At 45.0% G+C, this 19,734-nt stretch overlaps 1 protein-coding gene across 4 annotated transcripts in view; it reads left to right on the top strand.

The window, feature by feature from the left end:
• Window positions 1-19,734, top strand: part of PDZD2 (PDZ domain containing 2) — a 385,311-nt gene that overhangs the window by 296,950 nt on the left and 68,627 nt on the right. For all 4 annotated transcript variants that reach the window (XM_075587491.1, XM_075587482.1, XM_075587505.1 and 1 more), the window contains 5 exons: window positions 3,934-4,007; window positions 6,503-6,728; window positions 7,894-8,011; window positions 16,442-16,574; window positions 17,280-17,361. In XM_075587491.1, the coding sequence (XP_075443606.1) occupies window positions 3,934-4,007; window positions 6,503-6,728; window positions 7,894-8,011; window positions 16,442-16,574; window positions 17,280-17,361 (633 nt within the window). The remainder of the gene's footprint in view (window positions 1-3,933; window positions 4,008-6,502; window positions 6,729-7,893; window positions 8,012-16,441; window positions 16,575-17,279; window positions 17,362-19,734) is intronic.

Here is a 19,734-nt window from a genome sequence, read left to right as displayed (position 1 = left end):
ACACTAGCACCCCCATGTTGCAGTCCAAGCTGCCGTTTTAATTTTTTTATTTCTTCCCTTTAGCATGTTTATCAATACAATCCACACAATGATAATTAATTAGCTAAGTTGTCGATCGATCCGTTCTTCTGTGATCGGTCGGCGAATATTCAGCTCGGGGGTTCACTAAATGGCTGTCAGTGCAGCAGAAGAGGACCAAAGATGCAAAGTTCTGTGGGGAAGATCATGTGAGCAGGCAGTCCCTAGATACAATTGGTGCACTGCTAGAGAGAGGGCAGGGCTCAAAAGGGGTGTGCCAGAGCCTGTTTCAGAAGAGGAAGGGGATGAGACTTTGTAAATGGTTGCTATAGAAGCAAAACAATACTTGTTACATTGTAATACATTAAAAATGTAATTCAGCGCTGTTTTACGAAAAAATGCTACAAGTATTTTCTCATAGTACAGAACTGATTTTTTTTTTTTAAACACATGTAGGGTATTGCTTGGTCTGCAGCGTTAAAGAACTAGTTAAAACTAACTCAAATTATTATTTTTAAATATATGGATTGTGACATCTTCGGCGTTGTTTTCCATTTGAAATAGTATTCACATTTGCATTTTCTTCCTTTCTCTGACATTTTAAGCAGTAGATAAGAGATGTTCCATCCATGAATACACGTGCTTCGGCACAATTCCTAGAGACCGTTGGTTAATAGTTTGTTGTTATTAGAATAATGGGGTCCATGGAGAGTTTTCCTAAGCAAACTGATATCAGAAGTCACCTCTAATGAGAAAAAGCGAAATAATATTTTACTAGCTGCCCGAGCTTGAAAGCAAGAATGCCCCTGACTATCTCTCCAGTGATTTTATGTTTTTTTGTTTTTTTAGTAGAGATGGGTCAATCTTCCCAAATCCGTTTCCCCCGGAATATCTCGCATTGTAACCCCAAAATCCGTTTCGTGGTGTAAAATCCGCAGACGGATTTGGTCAGTTTTAATCTGTGAGGATTCCTCAAAATCCACCATTCGGAGCAACCCGTGGACGGATTCGTAGAATCCAATCCGCGGATTCAGCAATACGTTGGCGGGACTTTTAAGAATCCGCCAACGGATTGCTGAATCCGTGAATTGGGTTCCACGAATCCGTCCACGGGTTGCGGAATCCACAGATTGTATTGGCAGTAATACTAAAAAAATATCAGCAAAGCGCAAATCGCCCTTTTTGGAATTGATCCGCTGAAATCCACGGACCAAAGGAACTTTCTGATCCACTGCGGATCCAAATCCTACTTTTTAGCAACTTCTCTGTCTACCGCATGGCAACCTTAAGAATGGAGCCATAATTGGGATCCATGGTGTTATGTGCCTTTTGGAATTGTCTACTATACAGTAGCGGTGCGCAAACTGGGGGGTGCGAGACTTTATTAGGGGGGGTGCGGTGGTTACAAAGGCCCCGCGCTGAGAGCATGAGGCATCTGTAAATTTACTTGCCGGCTTCAGTCCACGTGTCTCCATGGCAACGCGGCGTCAAATGACGCCCGTTACCATGGAGACGTAACATCAAATGACGCCGCGGGTCACGTGACCTAACGTCACATGACCCCGCAGCGTCATTTGACGCTTCATTGGAGGTAAGGGGGGGGCGCGACCAAGGTGGAGAGCAGGCAGGGGGGGGAGGGGTGTAGCGCAGGACGTTTGCGCACCTCTGCTCTACAGCAATGTTGTTATGGGTTACTAAGCATTAATATCGAAGCAACTCTCCGAGTGGGAGGCCATTTCTGTCCGGCCCTTTCCAATGCTGTTTTTTATTTTTTTACATCTGACCCTTTCGTTCACGCGATATAAGCAACTGAAATATGAAGTGCCCGAGAGGTTAAAAAGGAGCAACATCAAACGCTACAGATTCAGAAAAGCGTGATTTCTAATAATTATATATATTATTATTATTATTTTCAAGAAAGAGCAGTCCAACGTCGTCAGGGTGCGAGATACTAACATTATAAGAGTTAAACTCATAAAGGCTTCTGGAGGGGATTTCTGCTTAAAGAAATCTGCCCGTGCGACCTCTGTGCTGTTTTTACTGTTGTCCTTTGAATATACAAATACGTTAGCTGCTCCTTTCTCTGGAATGGGATATTGGATGAGTCGTCTCATTGAGTGGTATTAAATACCATTGTGGTTCCTTCTTTCCACCACAATTCCCCCCCCCCCCCCCTTCCCCCCTTTGAGGGGTATGTACAGATGTTAGGTTATTGCACCCGCGGCGTGTTATGGTGGGATTTTATGGGATATTCTGCATTATCACTGCCATTCAGCCTGTATGGAAAATCTGTGATATTCTGAGTTATAACACAATATTCTGAGTTATGAGCAGGTGCAATAGCTTTGGCTACATCTGTAAACTATCAAGTGTAACCTTACAAAGAACACTTGAGCCCAGATTATTGTCGTAGATTATGGGTTAAACCAGGGGTGCTCAACTCCAGTCCTCTAGGCCCCCCCCCCAACAGGTCAGGTTTTCAGGATATCCCAGCTTCAGCACAGGTGTCTCAATCAGAGGCTCAGTTAAAGACTGAGCCTATGATTGAGCCTCCTATGTTGAAGCAGGGACTGATTGAGTCACCCGTGCTGCAGCTGGGATATCCTGAAAACCTGACCTGTTGGGGGGGGGGGGGGAGGAAGGGCTTGAGGACTGGAGTTGAGCACCCGTGGGTTAAACATTAACATCATTGTTCTTACGCTTTTATTTCCGAGTCCTGTTACTATTATTTTTTTACACATTATTTATGCTTGTGTTCAAGTTTTAAGATTTGCCCTAATTCATTTAAGTCCCTTTATAGTATTTAAGAGCCCATAATATGTTGCATGTCTGCTTCTAATGTTGGCACATTTATATACTGGATTTAGTGAAAAATATATATCCTATGTTTATTTGTGTAAATCGTTCCCTGAAAGAAAGGCCAGTTCCAGCAGCAATCACCCGCAAGGTGTGTGTTTGTGTGTGTGTGTCTCCTAATCTGACCAGTGAGGCCCTCTGGTGCTGAACCTGCTTTCCAGTAACCTCCTGGTTTCGAAGGAATTTACCTTTGTATTTCCCAGGTGCAAGAAAGCAGGATGGCTGCCAGGGTTATCAATAGCCACGGATCTAGTGGCCATATTGATTTCCAAAAAGGGAACAAATACAAAATATAATTACTCTGGAACAGGAGGGTCCATGAAGCTGAGATTATCTCATTTCAACTCCAGCGGACCGGCAGGTTCATATTATGAAACGAACTAAAAATAAAATGTAAAAAAATAAAAATAGTTCTCATTGAGTAGGGCAGATTACTGCTTTAACCTTGGAGTAAGTCATCTGTTTCATATGGCATAGTAATGAATGAATGCATTTTCTGTGAAACAACTTGCTCCAAAAATGAGAGCAATTTTTGCCTGCGGTTGTATACAGTATATGCAGTGCTGCCTACTCTGTATTGCTAATATTGGCCATTCAATATATTTATTATTATTAGTTCCTGACTAAACAATTGCCTAACTTTGTTCCAGCCAATAACGTCAAGTTCACCTGTCCTTCTGGATTTGATCAGAGAGCATTTTTCTTATTTTTTGGTTGTTTCCTAAAGCCCTTCAGCTTTGGCCCAAGTGACCTATATAAGGATGCCACTGAATGCTCAGACGAGCGCTCTGCTGCTCTGCTGTGAGACCGTCCGTTCCATCGTGCGTTCATAATGCTCTCACGGAATTTCTGTAAGTTGTAGCAAGTCATGCAAACTCTTATTACCAAAAGGGCCGTCGTGAAAACATTAAATAGAGCAGTGCAGGAGTGGCAGTAAACACAATTTTTTTCCTGCGACCTTCTGCTAATGTACAGTATTTCACACACAGCGCATTATATTTTGGACTGGTTAACATATGACCTAGAAGTTAACACTGTGCTATTTCTTATTGTTACCAGGGGACGAAATCCTGGAGGTTAATGGAGAGTCGTTACAAGGGCTGACGCACCAAGAAGCTATTCAAACATTTAAGGTAAAACAGGGGGAAAAGCAGCATTAATATGCAACTTGACAAGGAATTCCAGAGAACTCTTATCTAGTGCCTCTCGGGTGACGCGACGTCACTCGAAAACAAATGCATTGTCGCCGTCGCAAACGCTTATAGTAAACTGGTGGTGCAAATTTTTGAAGCCGGTCAAATTTGATTTTTTTTAGCGTCTGTCGCCACATGTGACAGCCTCTGAACCAATCAAAGACCTGGTCGCTGGAAAGCGAATTACAACTTTCACTAGCGGCGACGGGTGATGTCACCGGTCGCGTCGCTGGCAATATAAGCTCGGCCTCAGGATTAACTTTCTTACTGCAGTTTTATTTCCGCACTTGGTTCCTTTAGTCTGTGTGGGGAAAAAATATATTTGACCCTTTTTGGTACATTACATCCCCCCCTTGGCAGCGAAAGAGTTAAGAAACGTGTGAAAAAAATAAATGTTGATAGACCAGGTATCTATTTTGAATGCAGTCAGCACATGGTGCTATTAAAGATTGATTTAATGGCATTGACTTGATGAGTCTGCCTCATGTTCCTAATAATGTCAAATTTGAAGCAGCAATGCCAACTTTTTTTTAACAACCAGGTCACTACAACTGCGAACCACAACTTGCCAGTAACATTATCATTTTGTTTATTTATTCAATCCTAATGGGCAGGTGTCCCGTTATCGGCCACTCTGCATTTATCTAGAAACTGCATTACAGAATAAGCCCACAATATAAAATGTAGGAAAGGCCAAGTGGTAATGTACGCTCATAGAGAAAAAGGGGTGATGTAGAGTAGCGTTAATGATGTGTAATGTGCGCTAATAAGAACTGTACAGAGCCATTAATGTGCGCTAATAAGAACTGTACAGAGCCATTAATGTGCGCTAATAGGAACTGTACAGAGCCATTCATGTGCACTAATAAGGACTGTACAGAGCCATTAATGTGCGCTAATAAGAACTGTACAGAGCCATTAATGTGCGCTAATAAGAACTGTACAGAGCCATTAATGTGCGCTAATAAGAACTGTACAGAGCCATTAATGTGCGCTAATAGGAACTGTACAGAGCCATTCATGTGCGCTAATAAGGACTGTACAGAGCCATTAATGTGCGCTAATAAGAACTGTACAGAGCCATTAATGTGCGCTAATAAGAACTGTACAGAGCCATTAATGTGCGCTAATAAGAACTGTACAGAGCCATTAATGTGCGCTAATAAGAACTGTACAGAGCAATTAATGTGCGCTAATAAGAACTGTACAGAGCCATTAATGTGCGCTAATAAGAACTGTACAGAGCCATTAATGTGCGCTAATAAGAACTGTACAGAGCCATTAATGTGCGCTAATAAGAACTATATAGAGCCATTAATGTGCGCTAATAAGAACTGTACAGAGCCATTAATGTGCGCTAATAAGAACTGTACAGAGCCATTAATGTGCGCTAATAAGAACTGTACAGAGCCATTAATGTGCGCTAATAAGAACTGTACAGAGCCATTAATGTGCGCTAATAAGAACTGTCAGAGCCATTAAGGGCAGTATTGTAAATAGACTACAGTGGGAACCCGCGAAGTCGCAGAGAGTCAATAACAGACTGTTACACAAGTCACAGTGGAAGTCCAGAGCAGGTTTCACCAGGGGCAGAAGGGTAAAGGAAGGTAGATACAATATTTGCAATCATGTTGAGGAAGGAATGTGACTAATACTGGACTACATTTGATTAGGACACGTGTAATTCTGCTGCCAAAAATGTGCAACCCTTTTACTTGGTGCCCATTGTTTGTTTAGCAGATTGTGTCGATGACGTTACATGACTAACACTAACGCCGCCTTCTCACTAATGATGCATGTGAATAGTAGGGAATAGAATTTGATTTTGGAACATCTGATATCCCGATCTCCATTTACAGTGAATGCCTTTGTTAGATATTTTCTAATTCAATGTGCACATTACAGCAGCAATCCACATTTTTTAAACATAGGTTTGAAGCAGGGGGTCTCCGGAACTGAACCCCATTAATTTCAGCTCCGGGGACCCCCTGTTTCCGGAACTTCTTAGGCCTGCTTCGATTGCGCCTTTAAATGGGAATTCTCCCATTTTTTATTTATTTCTACCCATGGTTGAAAAGCGGCTCTGGGGACCCCCCTCTAGGGGAAACAAAATGGCATTTTTAATCTCCCGCGTTACACGGGCCTTCTAGAAAGCTGCATTGACATCCCTCGTGGCTTCCTATTATCTAGTGGGGTGCCGGGTTTTAAATACCCGGAAGTATCTGGCAACACCTTTCCCGGTACTAGGGGATTCCCAGAGCTGAAATGAACGCGGATCAGGTTCAGGGATCTCCTGCTTCCCACCTTGCTCCTTTTATTTTAACAAGTGTTGTGGAGATTCTTATACATGTAATGGATACTTACGTTGTATTGATAAATGCATTGTTCAGCACCCTCACTCTCTGCCGCTCTTTTTCCCCCCATCTTCCTGGCAGCAACTTAAGAAAGGCGTAGTGACGTTAACGGTACGTACCAGGCTGCGTAGCCCTAGTCTCACACCGTGTCCCACTCCCACATTAATGAGCCGCTCCGGCTCCCCCAACTCTAACATCAGCATCGGAACATCCGTGCCTGGCTCGGAAGACGGAGATTCCTCCTCTTTGTGTCGTAAAGGACCCGGTCCCAAGGATCGGATCATCATGGAAGTCACACTTAACAAAGGTACAGGTTTCCAGGGTGGGGTGGAGGGCGGGCACAAAGAGTACAGTCGTTGTCTGAGCCACCTGTGCGGAATCAGGGATATCCTTAAAACCTGACCTGTTGGTGGCACTTGAGGACTGGAGTCCGCCACTCCTGGTCTATATCATTATTGGAAATGGGCAGACAAAAGGTAGTTGTTATCTGAAACAATAAAGGCAGAATCATTAGTTGCCATGAACAATTTGTAATGCCGATGGGCTGTGATAAGGTTACCAAGACAGCCACAAACAAAGGATTTTACATATGGCATATCGCTAACAAATTATTCACTTTTAATAGAAACAGATACAGCCACGATAGGATTTTTTTTATTCTGTGCTTGCACAAATTAAGCAATTGCTACTATACACACTAAAAAAGACCACAGCTTATATTAGGGCCAGTGAGGTACATACACATTGTTTTCATTCCTGTAGTAGTTGAGTGTTTATAGTTTCTCATTTTTAATAAACAACAATAGTTCCCTTTAGCATATATTTCTATTAAGAGATTTTGGTAATGATGCTGGGCTTAAACTGAATCTCTCTAGGCCGGGGTGCACCCTTGAAATCTTTTGTTTGGGGTGTCCTTATAACATATATATATATATATATATATTTTTTTTTTTTATTATATATTTTGTTATGAAATGCTGAAGTTTAAATGTGAGCAACCAAAGGAAAATCAAACAAATGCCCGAAAACACATTTGTAGAAAATGAGGTGTGTAAATGTTTAGCACAAGTTTGCAAAACTGGCAAAATGTGAACCTTAACTGAAAACGTTGCAGTCGCCAACATTCGTGAAAATTCTCCCAAGACTTGGCAACTAATAATGCATTGGAAAGTCCATGTACTGTAAATTTGACGGCCCTCTTAAAATGTGCTTTCATTTCACTTGCTGTAAAGAATTTCAATGGGTTACAACACCGCATTTTTGCGTGATTTCCCTGAAAATTGTAGTCTTTTGCACAAATTTCGGCGAAACTGCGAAAAAATGTGCCTATGCAAACTTTCTGCAAACACCAGAGCAAGGAAAGCTTTCATTTAACTTTTTGCAAAAAAAAAAAAAAATCGGAAGAGAAAATACTGAACTGCAACAGATTTGCACATCCGTACATATTTACACTCTGCGTGCTCTCCTTGCAGAACCAGGGGTTGGTTTAGGTATTGGTGCCTGCTGCCTTACACTGGAAAACAGCTCTCCAGGGATTTATATCCACAGCCTCGCCCCGGGATCTGTGGCCAAGATGGATGGCAGACTAAGGTGTGTGCAAATCTGAAATGTGAGAACAATTTATCCTCCAGTGCAAAAGTGCTTCATGCTTTATTTTTCCTTCAGTTTATTTCCAAGGTTATTAATATGTGACCCCCTGTTTTGTTTAGGACATGCATTATTAGCCAATCAAATCAGATTTATAAGGTTATAGCCAAGCAAATCACTATGACTATTGCACTCTGCAGTGGCTCATAGGATAGGAGAAGATGTTTTTGTATTGGGGAAATTCAGTGGGTTAGTGGAAAGGTGAGCGAGATATAGTATTGTATCTGGAAGTTATTAACAATATTAAATGGTCTTTATATTATGAAGGATTGCTCCCTCATTTGCTTTATCAGCTCTGAAATCCCAATTTATGGCTGTGTTAATGTCTAAACAAATGCACATGGCTAACATTAATATTGAGCACTTCCATGTCAAGCGTTGCGTTTTGGGGGAGTAGGCACTGATATAAAATAAAGCCTCTTTGATTTAGTCTTCCCTCCCCAAGTAAAACTGATATGCAATTTCCTTTTTTGTTTAGCATTACAACAAAATCACATAAGATTAAATCAACAGTTCTCATGAAAGGCCACTGTTAGAGAAAATATGGCTTTAATATACAAGGGGAAATCCTTTAAAGACAGTCTAGATGATATATCTTTTGTGAATAATTCCAGATGTGGTTATATAATGACACTGTCCTATGTGAAGTGCTACAGTCTTTTCTCAGTAGGGATGTTTATTTTTCTTTTTTAAGTAAGAGAAGGAAATTCATTAAGCAATGATACTCCCTACACTTAGAAACCTGTTTCTTAAACTTGCTGTGTTTATGTCATAGTATCAGGTATCATGAAAGACATTTTAAAATGAATGTACTTGGTCATAAAATCTATAAAATATAGAGGGATTTAAATCTCAGCAGGATGAAGTGCTTATTTTATCACATTCTCCTCTCATTTTCACAATGAAGCTAGTTTTTTTCCTCCATAACATTGCAGAGAGTCACTCTGCTGCTAACTGCTAAAACTGTAACGCAGGCCCTAATTCTCTCCCGTCTTGACTATTGTAACCATATACTGTCCGGCCTTCCGGCCTCTCACCTGTCTCCCCTACAATCTATCCTAAATCCTGCTGCCATAATCACTCTACTCTTTCCTACATCTTTCTCAGTGTCTCTCCTACTGAAATCCCTCTCCTACAGTAGCTTCCTATTAAATCCTGTTGACTTACAAAATTCTCCTCACTTTTAAGGATTTACACTCTTCAACTCCTCCTTACATCTTAGCTCTAATTTTCTGCTTTACACCATCCCGACTCTTGCCTTCTGCTCAAGGATGTCTTCTGTTTACCCCTTTTGTATCTAAAGCCCTTTCCCGCCTAAAACCCAAGGGTATAACTACACTACTGCAAAACCCTGAAGTGCAGGCTAGCCTGAGGGTGGAGGAGGCCCTGTCTGGACGGCACTGGAAGCTGGGCATGACCAGAGGTCAAGCCCAACCTCTATGTCGTGCTTCCGGGGCCTTTGTTTGCTGCGAGGTTCACAGACCAAGATTCCTCCCCCACCCGCTGGTGTGCCCGTGTCTTGGTTGGCGCCAGAAGTTGGACCCACCCAGAAATCGGGCCCAAATTCTGCATCCGCCCACGTGGCCCCAGCTTCACACCGGCACGGGACCCGAGACCTGTCCCATTAACCACAAAGCAAGGTAATAGGGGGGAGGGGGGTGGGATTGATTGGGAGAGGAAGGGGGAATTTAGCGTGGGAGTAAGAGAGGAGGAGGAGAGAGTAAGAGAGTAAGGCCTCGGCCAGGCTCCCCGCTGGCGTGCTGAGGCGCGCTGAGGCGCGCTGAGGCTTAGGGAAAGCGGGTGCTTTCCCTGGCTTTGCGGGTGCTTTCCCTGCGCGCCGTCAGGTGGCGGGGTGGGCCAGTGGCGTCACGGAGCTGGTTCGCCCTCATTGGGCGAACCGCTCACATGACTGGCCCTGTGCGCCGGCAAGCGGGAAAATGTTAAAATTCCCTAAGACCTACGCTTCCGCACTTGCCGAGGCCTTAGAGAGGAGGGGGGGGGGGGAGAAGAGTGAGAGAGTTAGGGCGGGGGGGGGGGGGAGGGAGAGTGAGGAAGTTAGGGTGGAGGGGGGAGAGTGAGGAAATTAGAGAGGACGGTGTAGAGTGAGAGAACTAGGGCGGAGGGGGGAGAGTGAGAGAACTAGGGCGGAGAGGGGAGAGTGAGGGCGTTAGAGAGGAGGGGGAGAGTGAAAGAGTTAGAGAGGAAGGGAGAGAGGGAAAGCGTTAGAGGAAAGGGTGGGAGAGAGTGACAGAGAGGGGCCTATACAAATGTGTTGCAGGGGGGCCCAAAAATTGTACTAACGCCACTGCTAAAACCTCTCACTCACTGCCCCACACCTCTGAAATGTCCTTACCCTCAATATCCGACTGACACCCTCTCTCTCCACCTTTAGTACTTATCTAAAAGCACATCTCTTTAACTAAGCATATGGGTACCTCCGCTGGCTGATACTATACATCTTATGCACTGACCATGGCCCCTTGCAGACGCACTTACCATCACACCCTCCTACTGTCTCTGTATGTTCTCCTTACCACTTACAGTTGATTGTAAGCTCTTCAGGGCAGGGACTCCTTTTCCTATTGTTACTTTAATGTCTGAAGCGCTTACTCCCACTATGAGTACGGCTGGGGAAGAGATTCTGCAAATTGTTTTTTTCTGGCGGCGGCCGCATCACGTGAGCGGTTCAGCCAATGAGGGCGAACCGCTCACGGCCACGCCTCCAAGATTCCTCTGCTCTCCCTCCCTGGTGTAATCAAGATGCCGCTCGGCGGCAGCGCTGGGTGACGTCACAGAATAGCGCTGCCGCCCTGCAGCTCTTTGTATAATCTCAGCCTTAGGCCTCGGTCCCAGTGTCTACTGCTGCGCTCACTACAGCGTGCGCTGCAGGAACAAGATCCGTCCCTCAACAGGGCTGGTCTCAGTAGCTGATCCTGCTAACCTAATATAAATCTCTGAAATACACTTTGAGAATGTGTGCTATGCAAATCTACATTTGTAAAGCCTATGATAAACCTAGTAAAACTTGGTGTATGTTGTAGGAAAACACTGGCGTAGAACATTAAACAGAACTGTCAGATTCTGCTGGCTCTGTGTATCAAGGCAATTTGGACACAAAACCTGGGAATTTTCACACTGCACCTATGTATCTCAAAGTATTTTGCTCCAATCTTACCCGACAATAACCAAAACAGTAACACATACTGTACAGTAAAGGGTGGGAGTCTCTCCGGGCTGCCTGTCACCGGAGACGGCATTACCTGCTTCCCTAGTCCCGCAGGCCTTTCCCCTTCCTCCAAACCTTCCTTTATTAACCCCTTCCCAACCCCCCACACTTCTCACAGGCCCAAAAGGAACCGAGGGGAGAGAGAGGGAGAGGGGGGGGGCATAGGGGAGGGGAGAGAGAGGGAGAGGGGGGGGGGCATAGGGGAGAGGGGACAGCTTCCAGTAACGCTGTGCAATGCCCTATATATCTGGGGTATCCCTTCTACCGCAGCTCTGCTCCCAAAAACTGGGCACTGTATCAACATGCACTTTTTTTCTGCTGTGATACATCGACGCTCGTAAGCTTATTGATTATTGGGGCGGCGCCTGTTCTCAATGTATTTAGACGTATACTGTGATGAGAGCAGAGCTGGAACTACAGAGGTGTACACGAGGACACCAGAAGTGTGACCCCCACAGCTCTGAATTCATGTTTCACCATTAACTTAAGAGAAAAACAGTCAGTTTTGGAGCTTGATATATTAACAAAGTAATATATATTTTCAGAAGATCTGTAGGATGTTTTCATTTTCTTTACCATAACTAGAGTGACCAGATTTTCAAAAGTAAAAACCGGGACACGTTAAAGAGGCAATCCAAGCAATATACTACATGTGGGTTTCCTTAAATAAATCAGTTCTGTAGTATTAGATCTGGGGTGCGCTAACTGGGGGGGTGGAGATTTTCATGGGGGGGTGGGGCGGTTGCAGAGGCCCTGCGCTCTTCCCCAAGGCATTGAAATTAAATGCCGGGGATCGTGTGAAGCCTCTGCAACTTCACTTACCTTGTCTCCGGCGACGCGTCGCCATGGCAACGTGACATCACGTGATCCCGCGGTGTCATTTAACGGCGGAGACATGGTAAGGAGGGCGGCGCGAGCAGTGGGGGAGTGCAGACAGGGGGGCTCAGGTGGGAAAGTTTGTGCAAACCTTTATTAGATAATACTTACTGCATTAAAAAAAAATAATATATATATATATATATATATTTTTTTTAATCAACAATGCCGTTTTAATATACTGAGCATCCTTTGATTTCTATAGCAGGTTTTAGCACACCTCCCCAGCAGTGCAACATCTTTGTAACACTTTCCTATTTGTAATAATTTGTTGCCAAATATTCCCAGCAGTTTGTTCTGAAAACTGTAACATTGTAGCTGCTGAGTTAACGGAAGGATTGATTGAAACTGAAAGGCAGCCATTTAGTGAACCCTGGGAAGCAGAATCTTTACTGATTGATTATGGGAGAATAAATCAATCGGCAGGCTTCACATAAGTATAAAAAATAAAAAAAATACTTTTTTAAGTGCTGCTTGGATTGTCTCCTTAAAAAATATTTATAATATTTATATATTTGTCTAATGGCGTTTCGTTTTATGCTGTATTATTCATTCTCTCTCTCCCTTCCCACCATTCTCTCTCTAACCCCTCTGTTTTCTCTTCCCCCTCCATTCTCCCTCCTTCCTCCATTCTCCCGTCCCCCTCCATTCTCTCTCCTCATCCGTTCTCTCTCTGTCCCACCATTCTCCCTCTCCCTCCCTCCTCCATTCTCTCTCTCCCCTCCATTCTCCATCTCCTCCTCCATTCTCTCTTCTCCTCTATTCTCTCTCTCCCCTCCATTCTCTACCCGCTTCCATTCTCTCTTCTGCTTACATTCTCCCTCCCCTCCATTCTAACTCCCCTCCTCATTCTCCCTCATCCCTCCTTCCTCCCTCCTCCTTTCGCCCTTCATTCTCTCTCCCCGTCCATTCTCTCTCCTCCTCTATTCTCTCTGCCCCACCATTCTCCCTCCCCCTTCCTCCTCCATTCACTCTCCCCCACCATTCTCCCTCCCCCTTCCTCCTCCATTCACTCTCCCCCTCCATTCTCCCTCTCCTCCTCCATTCACTCTTCTCTATTCTCTCCCTCCCCCCATTCTCTCCCTCCCCACCATTCTCTCTCTCTTCCTCCCTCATCTCTCTCATTCTTCCTCCCTCATCTTTCTCTCTCTTCCTCCCTCATCTTTCTCTCTCTTCCTCCCTCCCTCATCTTTCTCTTTCTTCCTCCCGCCCTCCCCACCATTCTCTCTCTCTCTTCCTCCCTCCCCCACCATTCTCTCTCTTCTTCCCTCCCCCACCATTCTCTCTCTTCTTCCCTCCCCCACCATTCTCTCTCTTCTTCCCTCCCCCACCATTCTCTCTCTTCCTCCCTCCCCCACCATTCTCTCTCTTCCTCCCTTCCCATTCTTGCTCTCTCTCCCCATTCTCACTCTCTCTCCCCATTCTCACTCTCCCAGGAAAGTGAATCCTATCAGCCTTGATATTAGAGGGCCACTGGCCCCCACACATGCCCATTGTATACAGGTATAGCCAACTTATTACACCCGTTTCATTATCACACAATACTGCGTTTCTGCTGCTGCCAGTTTTAAGGCTTAATTGTGCTGTTTGCAATTCAAAACAATGCAGGCACGCATTGCAAAAATGCACAATTTGAACTTAATGCCTTACCACACAGTAATGGATGCAATAAACGTTGGATATATCTGTATGTAGGCACCATAATCACAAGCACACACACCTGATACGTCCACCACATACAAAAAACAACCACACACTCAAACACAATGCATTCCCCAAAAACACACACTGACCTGTAGACACATTTATTGAAAACTAAACACAAACAGAAAGATGTTGACCTGCACAACACTCGCATACAAAGTCACACACTCAAACACAATGCATTCCCCAAAAACACACACTGACCTGTAGACACATTTATTGAAAACTAAACACAAACAGAAAGACGTTGACCTGCACAACACACACACACACTGACCTGAATAGTCTCACACACAGCATACACACAGACTGACCATCGTATAAACACACACAGAGACTGACCTACTGTACACACACTGTCCTACAGGAACCAGCTCTAAAAGGAGAGGCTGCAAGAAAGTGCAACCGTGCGCATGGGCGCCCTCTGTGGCTGAATCTGCAGCTGCATGTTTATCTCTTAATTCATCAAAGCAGAGCAGCTCCGCTCTTGCAGATACTGGCCCCGTCCCCTGCAGATACCTGCCCCGTCCCCTGCCCCGTCCCCTGCAGATACTGGCCCGCCCCTGCAGATACTGGCCCCGTCCCCTGCAGATACTGGCCCCGTCCCCTGCAGATACCTGCCCCGTCCCCTGCAGATACTGGCCCCGTCCCCTGCAGATACTGGCCCCGTCCCCTGCAGATACTGGCCACGCCCCTGCAGATACTGGCCCCGCCCCTGCAGATACTGGCCCGCCCCTGCAGATACTGGCCCGCCCCCTGCAGATACTGGCCCCGTCCCCTGCAGATACTGGCCCGTCCCCTGCAGATACTGGCCCCATCCCCTGCAGATAGTGGTCCCGCCCCCTTCAGATACTGGCCCCGTCCCCTGCAGATACCTGCCCCGTCCCCTGCAGATACATCCCCTGCAGATACCGGCCCCTTCCCCTGCAGATACCTGCCCCGTCCTCTGCAGATACCGGCCCCGTCCCCTGCAGATACCGGCCCCGTCCCCTGCAGATACCGGCCCCGTCCCCTGCAGATACCGGCCCCGTCCCCTGCAGATACCGGCCCCGTCCCCTGCAGATACTGGCCCCGTCCCCTGCAGATACCGGCCCCGTCCCCTGCAGATACCGGCCCCGTCCCCTGCAGATACCGGCCCCGTCCCCTGCAGATACCGGCCCCGTCCCCTGCAGATACCGGCCCCGTCCCCTGCAGATACCGGCCCCGTCCCCTGCAGATACCGGCCCCGTCCCCTGCAGATACCGGCCCCGTCCCCTGCAGATACCGGCCCCGTCCCCTGCAGATACCGGCCCCGTCCCCTGCAGATACCGGCCCCGTCCCCTGCAGATACCGGCCCCGTCCCCTGCAGATACCGGCCCCGTCCCCTGCAGATACCGGCCCCGTCCCCTGCAGATACTGGCCTCACCTCCTCTGCAGCTGCTGGCAAAACCGGGACAATTGTAAGATGATTGTCGGGACACCGGGATTTTTGCTGCAAGACCGGGACATCTGGTCACCCTAACCATAACCCTCAACCCCCAGTTTTACCCACGAAACATAAAGAGGCATACGTGTTTGTCATTTTATCTACGTTCAGTAGTCACAATGTCCTGATTAATGGTGCATGACTGCCTTTTAGAGATATGTAATTATAAGAAAAGACCTTAAGCTTTATAGCATCAAAAGTTAAACTGTCCAGTTTAAAGAAGACATCAAAACTTGCCCTGATACAATGTACAACCCTTGACATATATTATTGGCAATGTTAAATGACATGATTATGTGGGTGGTACACTACTTCCATATTGTGGGCCTCCAATCTGTTAAAGGGATTTCCAAAGGGAACTTCATGTAGATCTCTGCGTACATTGGGAGAGAGACAAAGGAACCGTGTAGCATTGCAAACACTGCATTGTATGAATCTGGAATCTCTATCCTGGCAGAAGTGTGCGCTGGAGCTGCAACCTCTAAGTCTTATAATTGCATATTTGGAAGATCCTCCAGAGAGGCCCCAGTGACCGTGTGTGTGTGGGCGCGCAAAGCGCTGTGACGCATACACTGGCAGGGAAGACAAGAATTTAGTCTTCCCATGCCGCAATGCGATCACATGGTTGGCACGCACCAATGGAAGGGCAGATATGCCCCATCATGGCCGCGCCCCCCGCACTCCCCTAGAGCTCCCCTTCAAACCGCCGATCGCGGCTGTAGTCTGTGCCAGGCGCGCGTGCAGCAGTGAGGACTAGGGCCGTAGCCTAAGAACCTATGATGTGCTTGTGTATTGGCCCTTGTGAAGGTCCATTTCAGGTTACCTAAGCGATGTGAACGTTCTTCAGAGGTAGCTGTACCCAGGTTTTCAACCCCACAAGCCTTTTCTTCAAATGGACTTTTCATAACCTCAAGTCTTTTCTGAAGGTTTGCTGTACTGTGAAGAAGAGACTTGAAAGCTCATGTATAAATAACTACACCTGTTAAAAACTCTATTTGAAGGTATCGCACCCTTAATCTGCTCATGTGTGTTTTACGCATGAATTCCTACATAATGCACGAGGCAAGAAAAAATGGTAACACTGCTGCTTTGGGAATTTCAGTCGAGGTGACCAGATTCTGGAAGCGGACTCTGTGAGTCTTCGCCATGCTGCATTAAGTGAGGCATATGCCATCCTGAGCGAGTGTGGCCCGGGACCTGTAAGCCTCATCATCAGCCGTCACCCAAACCCAAAGGTGAGGAACACATGCATCTGATTTGTTTATTGGTGTGATATGTTCTCATAATAAGTATGTATTCAAAAGTACATGATTTGCTTAATTCTGCAAAGATTCCAGGTTTTACTTTCCATCTCTGTTGGTAATCAACAATATGTAAGTAATGCGCAGTGAAACGCAGTGGGCAGTCCCACTCGGCGTACAAAGCATTTCCTAATCAACTTAGCCATGTTTTTGGCTTCCTTAAACAAAAACAATCATATTTAGTGCCCGTCCTCATGAGATCATTACACAAGCAATCACATGGTCGAGATGTAGAAGACTGTTGGGACTCGCAAAGGGTTAAAACAGCTGAAACGTTTCTTAGAATTTTAATGCCATTACCATGTCACCGGTTGCCCATAAGATCAGCCGCCTGCAGGCCCTAGCAAGTACTCCACCAGAACATAGAAAGTGCTGGTACCGTATTAGCGTCTATGACAGTCGGCACACCTGCCTGATTGCATGCAAATACTTCTTTGACGCTACTACTGTTTGGAGTCTCAGTCAGTGTTACTGTAGATTACAGAGGACAGTGTAGAATCCACAACAAGTACAAGTCGCATCCGATTCATGCTATCATCCGATTCATGCACAATGCTTTCAGTAGATGTGTAATAGACAGAAAAAGCAGCAATTCACTGTTTGTTTTTAAAATTATTAATATTTCATGTTTCTTTTAAGGTCTCAGAGCAAGAAATGGATGAAGCCATCACTCGTACAACTCATCGTGAAAGCAAGGATTCGGGCTCCTCTCACATCCTGGGTAGTTATCCAGTCTTATTATTTTTAGTAACTTGAACATTTCTTCTAGATGTTAAAGTAAAACCGTTGATACAGAATCTGGGTTGTAGATGTTATTAATGTAATGATGTGTTTATTAGTAATGGTGGTGATGAACACCTTCACATATACTACTGTTAGTATGCAGATGTGGCAGGCGTTATTGCTCCTGATAACGCTAGCATGACATTTAACGCATTATCGCAACACCATTGAAACAACGGTAACGTGTGTGATCACCTTAACGCACAAGTTATTAGTGTTATTTTCCCTTAACACGCACATTAACCGGTGTAACAACATCTGCTCTATTTGTATCTTACCATATTATATGTGAAGTGTGGTCCTAAAATTGACCAACATAATAGCTCTTTATATATGTACCTCTGCAGGCAGTATGACTGCTGTAACTTTGCCCTAGTCCTAATTAGGAAACATACAGCAGCAACCAGTTTCAGTTAAATCATTGGTGTGTGCAACTACCTTAATCATGTACTACTTAATACATTAGTATTTCCTCTCATGTAGGACATAATGAACATGGAATATGTTGAGTAGACACCTTGCTGTTAATAAATAAATAACATAATGGGAATAATATTTCTCCTTGTCTTCTACTGCCTACAAGAGAGCACTAGCTATAATATCTAGGATTAAAAAGCAAACTTGTAATAAAACAACTTAATAAAAACAATGTTAGCCGGACTGATCCTATCACATAGCTCGTGTGTGGTGGAGACCTGGACCAGAATTGTACATTCCATATGGTGGAGGATATTCACTTTTTTATTATTACCTACCCCTACCTACCTACAGTAGTGTGTCCCTATTGTGTCTGGCTTGCAACCACTGCCAGCTTTACAATATAGAATAGGCAACCAATCTCACAACTCTAGAGAGAGAAATTGCTGGGTTTGAGCACGTTTTCTGATTCTGCCCTTTTTTAACCCGGGATTTGCAGTACATTACAAACTGTGTAATGCTGTTGGTAAAAGCTATAGGCAAACCTCAATACTTGGTAAAGTAAAAAGTGACACACAATGTGATCATTTGCATGTCACCACACATAATCCTTGTCTGCAGTTCAACCACGGTGACAGCTGAGTGAAGCACATTTTGAAGATGTGTAGATAAACACATTTTTCAGTTTCTTAACACAATTAATCAGTGTGTCATTGGGGTTTTTTGTTTGCCTTCCTTTGGATTATTATACTGCAAATAAAGTAGAAATATAGTATAAATCAGCGGTGCGCAAACTGGGGGGCGCAGGGTTTACAGAGGCCCCGCACGCTTCCCGAAGGCACTTAAATTAAGTGCCAGAGAAGCGGCGAAGGCCTCTGTAAACCTCACTTAACTTGGCTCCGGCGGCTTCTTGGCAACACAGCGTCATGATGCCGACGCCAGAGCTGAGGTAAGAGGGGGGGCGGGGGGGAGAGAGGGGAACTGCCAGCAGGGGGGCGCAGGGAAAAAAGTTTGCGCTCCCCTGGTATAAGTATCTGTTGTCAAAATGTAACATACTGTAGGTTGAACTTGGTGGTATCTGGTTTTTCAACCTCATCTACTATGTAACAATCTTTATATAAAGCAGGTAACCACAATTCTTTTAAAATTACAATAAATTTTTCTGTAAAGGACAAATAACCCCACCTACAGTACAACCCCAGAGCAGGAAGTCTAGAGAGGTCCAGCACACCCCTGTTGAAATCTATAGCTGTTGCAGCAAAGCCTACAGCCATATTTCCACAATGCCTTGAAAGTACCCGAGATAAGATGACATGGATTTGAATGAATAACCAGTTTGCTGGTAGCTGGGCCTGCAGAGAAATGTATGCTGTTACCCAGTAGTATTGATCCCATACGTTCCTGGGCAATTCTGTTGTACAGAAGTACAATATATCCGGGAGCCTTATAAATGATGTATGTTGTGAATGTTTCTTAGAGGTACTTTATCGGTTAAACTACAGTATGTTGTTGCCTTTTTGGAATCTCTGCAGAATTATTTTCGTTGCAGCAGCAAAACAAGCTGCATTGCTTGCGTTTTCATGTTATTCATTTTTGAAGTTACCGTATTGAGGCAGGGGGTCTTTGTGTTAATTTCAGCTCCGGGGACCCCCTGCATCCAGAGATACTTACCTCCGTAGGGGGTGCCGGTATCCCTGTGTGCCTTACATAATGGCGGCTTTAAATGTCCCTGCAGCCTGTTCTGCAGCATTAATGATGTGCTGTCGGATTTTGTTAAACATTTGAAATGATAAATTAGACATTTAAAACACACGTGAAGGTGTTACTTAACAGAGTTGGTGCTTTTGACTTTAATTATATTTTCTTATGTTACAATCGCTATCATTTGCAGTGC

Source organism: Ascaphus truei, chromosome 1, assembly GCF_040206685.1.
Source record: "Ascaphus truei isolate aAscTru1 chromosome 1, aAscTru1.hap1, whole genome shotgun sequence".
NCBI classification, from domain to species: domain Eukaryota; kingdom Metazoa; phylum Chordata; class Amphibia; order Anura; family Ascaphidae; genus Ascaphus; species Ascaphus truei.
Note: the sequence above shows the minus strand (reverse complement) of the source record. Positions and strands in the feature narration are given on the sequence as shown.